The sequence below is a fragment of the Neopelma chrysocephalum genome, unplaced genomic scaffold (assembly GCF_003984885.1).
Source record: "Neopelma chrysocephalum unplaced genomic scaffold, ASM398488v2 Primary Assembly neopelma1_74, whole genome shotgun sequence".
Classification (NCBI taxonomy): domain Eukaryota; kingdom Metazoa; phylum Chordata; class Aves; order Passeriformes; family Pipridae; genus Neopelma; species Neopelma chrysocephalum.
Window position 1 is genome coordinate 10,500,600 of NW_020897735.1, and position 8,474 is coordinate 10,509,073.

Genomic DNA, 8,474 nt, shown 5'->3' on the forward strand with positions numbered 1-8,474 from the left:
CATTTACTATTATTTTTACTCCTTTTTTTTCCCCAATCATTAAGTTATAGAACTGTGCAGCATGTCATGGAGTGCCAAATGCAGTTTGTATGGGGCACAGTGAACTAACACGGAGGTCAAATCTTTGCATTTTTGCTTATGCTAGATCACAGTGCAGACACAATTTGTTTAATCCCTTTTGAAAGGGATTAAAATGTTTTAATCAATTTAGAAAAACAGGTTTAATAATGTAACCAAAAGCCTTTGAGACAGTCTGTACCTAGATTCACACCAGGTATGAACAGGTTGAACTGTCAAAGGAATATCAGTCAGGCCTGAGGGATGGCTCAAGGACCATAGGAGCAAAAAAATAGTCAGGGAAGAGTTTTCAATCCAAGCTGAAGCAGGCAGAAGGGGATGACATTTATGCAGCTGACTGCATGTGACACAGACCCTGGAAGAAACGGGGAACAAGGTCTGAAACAAGCCTACATTTTTCTCTGTAAAATATTGGAGCATCACAGGATGGAACACGTGAGGATGCTTCGGCAAAAGAGTTATGACCCAAGCTAACAGATGACAAAGTTTCTCCACTCTGGAGTGCCTGACTGAAACGGCATATGTGGGTGGAGTGGAGGGAGAGGTTGGGTTGGAAAGGGATGTTAGGAAGAGATACTTCAGACACTGGTGGGCAGACAGAGAAAATCAGGTACTTATGCAGGTAAAGAATGCAGTACAGACTAGGAATACTATTCAAGCCAGCACTGTAAGAGTTAGAAGAGGGCACTTAGCTCATCTTGATGAAGCTGAAAGACATCTGAAGTGTTTTCAACTCACCATCTTGACATTCCAAAATGGAGCCACAGCCCAGGAAATCAGATTTACAAAGTGAGACTCAATGGCCCGATAGTGTCTCTGGAAAATTCAGTGGTCTGGGACCTCCCATAAATCTTGCACAGTAGTAGGAACATCCAGATCTGGTGGCAGTGGCTTCACACCACAACACATGCCCTGCTTCCAGAACTCCCCTCTCACATAGGCATTGGCAGTGTTAACCAGTGGCCTCGCTTCAATAAAGCAAGAAACATTTGTTCCTACTCTATACAGATTAAAGGTTTTGAGGATGTGCAGACTGCCCATTGATCTGCTACACATGCCTTTTTAGTAAAAGGCAGCACTTTTAATGGGTTTCGTGAGGAGTTAAAACCCTTACAGAAGATCCAATTGATGACATTGTCAGTGAGGGACTTGAGAAAAATACACCACATGATGAGATTGTAAAAACTGTAGATTAAATTTGAATGAATGGTTTCCAAACAGGTGCTCTGACACGTCAGCTGATTATAATGTTCAAAGAAATAGAAACAGTGTTGGGTTTGCTCGCTTCATATTCTCTTCTGCCACAAAAGACGCAGGGCAGAGTACAAGCACGATCATCTGGCTGAGAGAAGAAATTTTCTTGGCTTCACTGTGCATAACACACCTGTAGTGAAACTTAGACAAAGACAATCAACTGAAAAAATAATTCTTGGCTTCTTGACTGCCTGCTTCCTCCTGCTAGGGCCACATAATAACCATCTCTCTAGGCAAAATCTGCTCTTTATTGCCTACCTAAATTTAAAAGATACTTCTTCTCAATCAGTGCAGTTTCATTTAGCCTGTTTTCCAATTAACTTGAAAATAGTCCCTCTGCTAAAGAAAAAGTGTTAAGAATTTTTCTCCATTTTAAGTTGTCACTTTACCCATTACAGAACAGGTTTTAAAACCACTTTTTGATGCCTTCAATGATTAAGATTTTCAAAGTTTATTTTTTACTCTTTTTATAAATTTATCATGAAAACCATGGAACACAAGCTCTGAATTACAGGAAAAGGCATATCGGCAAATATCTTACATGATAACCTATGTGTCAATACATACCTTAATATAGATTTCACTGATAATGTTTTTGTGGGACTATAAGGGAGACATATTTTCTGAGTACCCTATAAAGAAGAAAAGCCAGGATATATTACAGGACATACTGACCTATTCAAGTAGAAATATTAATAAAAACAATTAAGCAAAAAAACAAAGAAGAAAACTGAGCTAGTTTTATTTAGCTATATTTATTGACGGTTTGGAGAAAAAGTAATGATGTTGCAGAAAACAAACAAACAAAAAAAAAGAACTGTGCATGCCTACAAGAGAGTTTTAAATCAATTGCTTAAATAAGAGGCTCTTATGGGACCTTAAGTGGAAAAAAATTTAATTAAATAATATTAGTGAAAACAGTATCACACCTGCCTATTTTCTTACCATTATAAAAGAAAATAATTGCCTAAATTGATCACAGGACATAATCAAGAACAATTTAGGCAACATTTCTAAAAAAAAGCAGTGTTGCAGGTAAGCACAACTAGAAAATATCTGACATCACAGATTTCTGTCAGAAAGTTTAGTATAATGTTATCTACAAATTTAGTTTAATTTTAGCTACTACAGTAGAATTATATGTTCTTATTGTATCAAATGAAATTATATAATACATACTGGAATTCTGAAGAAAAAGTGTATGATAAACATACCCAAACCAAACAAAAGTCAGAGCAGCAGTTAAATATTTGTTTCTTACTGTTTTTCTCCAAAGTATTGAATGATATTGAGGAATGCGCTGATTATTTTGGTCAGACAGTACAACAGACAGAAAGAAAGGGTTCTTCTCTGCATCTGTACCTATATAATTCTGATGAACTGTTGGAGAAAAACAAGACACAGTATCAACCATAAAGAAGACGTGCACACCCACTCATGCACAGAGACACCTGTAAATCTATGCATTCATATGTAAAATAAATAATTGCCTACATAACTAACTATGTTTTTATATACAGATGTGTAAAAAAACCCCAAAAGATAAGTACAGATTTCAAAGCCAAGCAGGTTTTCAAAACATCCCTTGTTTTGAAAAGCAGAGGTTTCACTGCTTACAGAAACCCAAATTAACACTACACTTTTTCCATATTGAAATAACAGCCATTCAAAGCTACATTACATTTTCATTGATTCAAACTCCAATCCCTTCACAAACCAAAAAAATTACCTTTCCCTAAAAAATATTTGAAATACCATCTTGTATGATACTCTGGGTTTTCCAAATGCACATCTGTTCTGTGCCATGTACCCGGTGTGTAGTCTGTATTCTGAAATAGAATTGAGAGACTGTTACATTAAACACCAAGCAAAAAAGAAAGATAAAATATAGGTAAAAGCCGAGACTGGCTGATTCATCTGAAGTTTTAGCTGTACACTGCTTTTTAAAAAGCAAGAATTATTCTTAAGTCAGTTGGCTGAAATTCAAACTTTTCCCTCTCCTGTTCTCTTTTTTCCCCATTTCTTTCTAATTAACTACAGGCTTATCCTAGTGTACCGCTATCACAGGCAATGGCTTAGAATTTCAGTGAAAAGAAGAGATTTCAATGTGGAATTTGAAGAAAAGCATTCTAAAACTTAAAAATAAATAAATTAATGAATGGAATTCTGCGTCCAAGTTACATTTTCTCAGTTCTTCCCAAAATAATCCCCAAGGACTCCTTGCTTGACAAAAGCATGCTTTAGAAGTTCTTCAGTGTTGTTTCTGGATTAGCCAGTTAAGGTAAATTCCCAAGCATCCCTCCAGTCCTTTTCCACTAAGAATTACCATATGCAAAGAAAAAGCCATTCTAAGTATTCATTCACTATGTGGCCATTCATCCCCCACTCTGGGAATCTTTCTGTGATATAAGCTAATCAGCTTTTGAACTGCACGAAACTGAACTAAAAAGACAGAGTATCGAACATGACCCCACAGAAAACCAATGCAGAATAGTTAGATTGCTTTCAACTCTGCACCCAGTGCTGATGCAAAATGATGATCAGTAATAGTTTGCCGTTAATATTAGTTCAATACAAATGTACCAAGACCTTACATGTATTTCAAGAATATGAGGTCTTCTTTCTTTCAATATTAAGATGGTATTTACAGATGAAAAAGTTTTACAAAGGAAGATAATATATGAAGATAAGCGGAAACCTAAGCGTCACGGGAGTGGTTGCAGGGACACACTGTGAGTTTAGCAGCACAGGAATCTGGAGAGAACGACTCTGAGGCTCCACTCTCCTTCTTTATTTCTTATTTAGAGATAAGCACAGCTGCCAAAAGACAACTAAGGGGACAAAAATGAAGCTGTAACTTTATCATGCCAACAAACTCAAAAGCACAAAGGTCAGCTTGAACATAGCTGTACCACCAGGACACCAATATAAAGTCACAAACTAGAGACCATGAAGTGTCATTCAGAGGGTTCATATTTTTCTCCTATCGTGAACTGGTGAACAAAAATGTTACCAAAATGAAACAAAATGCCAGCTTTTCCCTTCAACTACATACTCTTGAATGAAAAACTAAGCTAGTCTGTGAGAGGGGAAAAAACCACCAACTTACTCTTCTTAGACTCTGACATTTTCATAGTATTACTTAGCGTTTTTCAGGTCCTCTTTACTTAGTAACTGACTGCAAACACATCTTTCATTGCTGAAGAACTACTGAAGCTGAATTATTTTTTCAGCTTTCTGTGAGTATTTTTAGCCACTTACCTCATCAGAGGAGCCGTTTTCCACACGGAACCGCCCAGCTCTTTGAATGGCTCCATCAGCATCACTAGATATAAGCTACAAGAGAGTTTAAGATAGAGGTTCTAGTTCCAAAAATAGCCATATCATCAGCAGTCAAAGCTTACTACATTTCTTCTTGTTCCAGGCATCATATAACTAGCCAAAGAGAAGAGATTGGCCCAGCTATTTCCAATTTGACTACAGGCTTTGAACGGCCCGGTAAGAACTCTTAAGTAGGCACAAATGGGTGAGAGATTCGCTCTCTTGGTAGATCCAAGTACCAAGCAGAAATTCTCCTGTCTCAGGAGAATTTGGCTGCGCCAACACACAGTACTCCTAAAGAGGGACTTGTCCCCCTTCCAGAAATTGATCTTGAAGATTGCTCCTTTCCAAAAAATGGGTCTTACAGACATGATGATTCTTGTCCTCTCAGCCTTGCAAAGCCTAAAACTCTACTTGTTGGCAATATTACTGGGACTAGCAGTTTTTTACTGCATTTTATTTATTGATGTCTTCCTCTATTGATATTTTTAGGAGACAGAGAGCAACAAGAATCTCCAAACACAATGCTCAGTGATGATGCTGAGCAACATAAGGTACAGGAGATGTCCTGGTCTGTTTCCAGCATTAACATCAGAAAATAGGGCTTGTTTCCAGCTGAAGACTTCAACAATTTCAAAAATACTCTGGAAAGGCTGCTTGGTCTTTTTATAAGGGAATCCAGGGATTCACAGAACACTGAAACTCTTTCTGTTGCTAAAGAAGCTCTTGAGAAGACAGTAAAGCAAAGGATAACGAAGTAATTCTCATGTGTCCTGCAACACCGCTCAGGATCCCTACAAGAGAAGGGGAGGAGAATGCTGCCAATGATATTGCATGTTACTCCTCCCTAAACTGTTAAAAGGGTGATTGTCACATATCATACCAAACTTATGAAATGGGATCTGAACAACAATAATGCAATTCATTGCTTCCCTCTAGTAATCTATGTTGTTTCTAGGATAATATCTTCTTCCTTCACTTGGTAGGAGAGTTATCACATTTTGAAGTTTTCTCCTTGTTTTGAAGCAATCTGAGGCTATGTCAGAAATAAACTAACAGGGCAAAACCTCCAATGCATCCTCGTGCTTTATATAAACTGTAAGAGAGATTATACGGACAACTGGCACACAATGGGAAAGACATATGAAAAAGTGTTTAGAGCAGAGACAAAATGATTTGGAAAGAACTGACCAACTAAGACGCTACTGTGGGAAACATTAAGCAAGAAAAGTTAAATACCGAACATTTAGAAATTTGAAAGGGCAACAAGAACCTTTATATGTTTGTACTCCAAAAGATAAAAAGACACAATTTCATAAAATACCAGCAGAATTTTAAGAAAACCAACCAAAAGACAAGACCATTTGTGTGAGCTTACTGCGAATTTATAATTACAAATAACTTTTTCTTTTCCAGCAAAAGAGTCTAAGTATTAGTAACGAAAGTGCCTCTTTGCAGAAAACGGTTCACTTGTATTTTTTGATTAAAATACCACATCTGTTATGTGGAATGTATGGAAAGAAAAGAAAGATACCTGATGTTCTTGCAATGCAACTTACAGCAACTAAGCCACCAATATACACCCAATTTACATACATATTAATAAATATATTACCCAAGAACTTTAAATTACAACTATAGCTAGTAGAAAATTCGTGATTTCTTCCCACAGTAAGAGAGCTGGAGTTCATTTTCTTTACTTCCTCTCACTTCTGCTTTCCTATAGTAAGTTATATAATTTCATTATGACCTTGTAATCAGTGACACTATTTTAACCGCTCATATACTGCTATTTTCACAGCAGAGAAGAAATTTATGTATGAGAAAAATGAAATGCCAACTTAATCTTGGAATTTGAAGAAAATACAGGATAATTGACAGATTTTAGGGAATCATTTTCAATATATTTATTCTAACTAGTTCTTTTAGTTTTAAACCTTCTCCCACTACTCTGAGGCCTGTACATACAACATTAATACATTTGTACAGATGTGAGCATGCAAACAGTTTATGACTTACATAATAGCAAGTACTTCATTAAATACTACCCTAATATTTTGCAGTCTTCAGCTTATGAGACGAAAAAAGGCTCAATTTCATCTGGAGGTAAAGATAATATTTATATAACACTTTCTGACCTGTTATCATGAAATATTCGTAAATAAAGCAGTAAAAATATTTATTCTGAAGACTCTTTTTATTAGTCTACAACTGCCAAGTCTAGCTTAGAAAGCACATTTTCCAAATTAAATTCAATCTTTTTACCTGGAAATGAAAAGGATTTCAGCTCTGTATAAGGTGATAAATCAAAGGACAAACTACATAAACTTACGAGCTCCACAGATCCATAATGCTTTCTGCTAAAGTCTCCACGTCTGCAACCCAGATCTTCAGAGACAGACCTGGAACAGAAACGCTTCATCAGTGTACACAGATCAACTGGACTTACATTTCCTGCAATGCAATACCCTAACATTAAAAAAAAAAAATCATTCCTGCTGAACGAGGTTCACAGTGTGTGAACTCATTGCTGCAGAGAACACTCCTTATAGCCTACACAATCTCTAGCAGCCTCTGCAGTCTGGCTTTCATATTACCCCCAAAGGAAAAGAAATCATAGAATCATAGAATCAGCTGGGTTGGAAGGGACCTCTGAGATCATCAAGTCCAACCCTTGATCCACTACCACCGCAGTTACTAGACCATGGCGCTAAGTGCCACATCCAGTCTCATCTTAAAAACCTCCAGGGACGGAGAATCCACCGCTTCCCTGGGCAACCCATTCCAATGCCTGATTACCCCCTCTGTAAAGAATTTCTTCCTAATATCTAACCTAAACCTCCCCTGGCACAGCTGAAGACCCTGAGCCCTCTTGTCTTGCTGAGAGTTGCCTGGGAAAAGAGATCGACCCCCACCTGGCTACAATCTCCTTTCAGGTAGTTGTAGAGAGTGATGAAGTCTCCCCTGAGCCTCCTCTTCTCCAGGCTAAACAAACCCAGCTCCCTCAGCCTCTCCTCAGAGGACTTCTGTTTGAATCCCTTCACCAGCCTTGTTGCTCTTCTCTGGACCTGCTCCAGCATCTCAATATCCTCCGTGAACTGAGGGGCCCAGAGCTGGACACAGCACTCGAGGTGTGGCCTCACCAGTGCTGGGTCCAGGGGAAGAACCACTTCCCTGGCCCTGCTGGCCACACTGTTCCTGATCCAGGCCAGGATGTCATTGGCCTTCTTGACCACCTGGGCACACTGATGACTCATATTCAGCTTCCTGTCAATCCAAACTCTCAGGTCCCTTTCTGCCTGGCTGCTCTCCAGCCACTCTGTCCCCAGCCTGTAGCACTACAGGGGGTTCTTGTGACGAAAGCGCAGGACCCGGCACTTGGCCTTGTCGAACCTCATCTCGTGGGAATCAGTCCAACTCTCCAGTCTGTCCAGGTCCCTCTGCAGGGCCCTCCTGCCTTCCAACTGAGGGTCTGGGTCTTGACTGGAAGTAAAAGCTATGATTAAATTAAATATTTAGGTATGATGCAATCAGAGTTCCAAAGGGGGTGGTGGCTTATAACCACATTTGAAAATCTAAGGGAAGAAAAACCTTGGTAAACTTAATGCTTCAAATAGGACAACTGCACTATACTCAATAAGACCACACTTTGTACGTTGCTACTGATTTTTCCAGTCTCTTTTCAGGCTCCACATGAAGAAAAACTAAGCCACTTAATTTCTTACACTTAATTCATAAGGGTTAGAAAACAACAGCATTTCATAGGTTTCCTTCCACCACCTTAACAAAGACAGAATTATCAAGTAAACCAATATAATCCC

General features: G+C 38.4%; 1 protein-coding gene across 7 annotated transcripts in view; it reads right to left on the minus strand.

Annotated features, from left to right (window-relative positions):
* Positions 1 to 8,474, minus strand: part of GARNL3 (GTPase activating Rap/RanGAP domain like 3) — a 43,734-nt gene that overhangs the window by 31,255 nt on the left and 4,005 nt on the right. For 5 of the 7 annotated variants that reach the window (XM_027688006.1, XM_027688008.1, XM_027688007.1 and 2 more), the window contains exons 2-6: positions 6,986 to 7,055; positions 4,594 to 4,668; positions 3,062 to 3,161; positions 2,594 to 2,712; positions 1,900 to 1,964 (exon numbers count right to left, since the gene is read on the minus strand). In XM_027688006.1, coding sequence (XP_027543807.1) covers positions 1,900 to 1,964; positions 2,594 to 2,712; positions 3,062 to 3,161; positions 4,594 to 4,668; positions 6,986 to 7,055 — 429 coding nt within the window. Of the gene's footprint in view, positions 1 to 1,899; positions 1,965 to 2,593; positions 2,713 to 3,061; positions 3,162 to 4,593; positions 4,669 to 6,985; positions 7,324 to 8,474 lie in introns of those variants that run through there. The other 2 variants (XR_003534933.1, XM_027688003.1) reach the window with 1 other exon arrangement.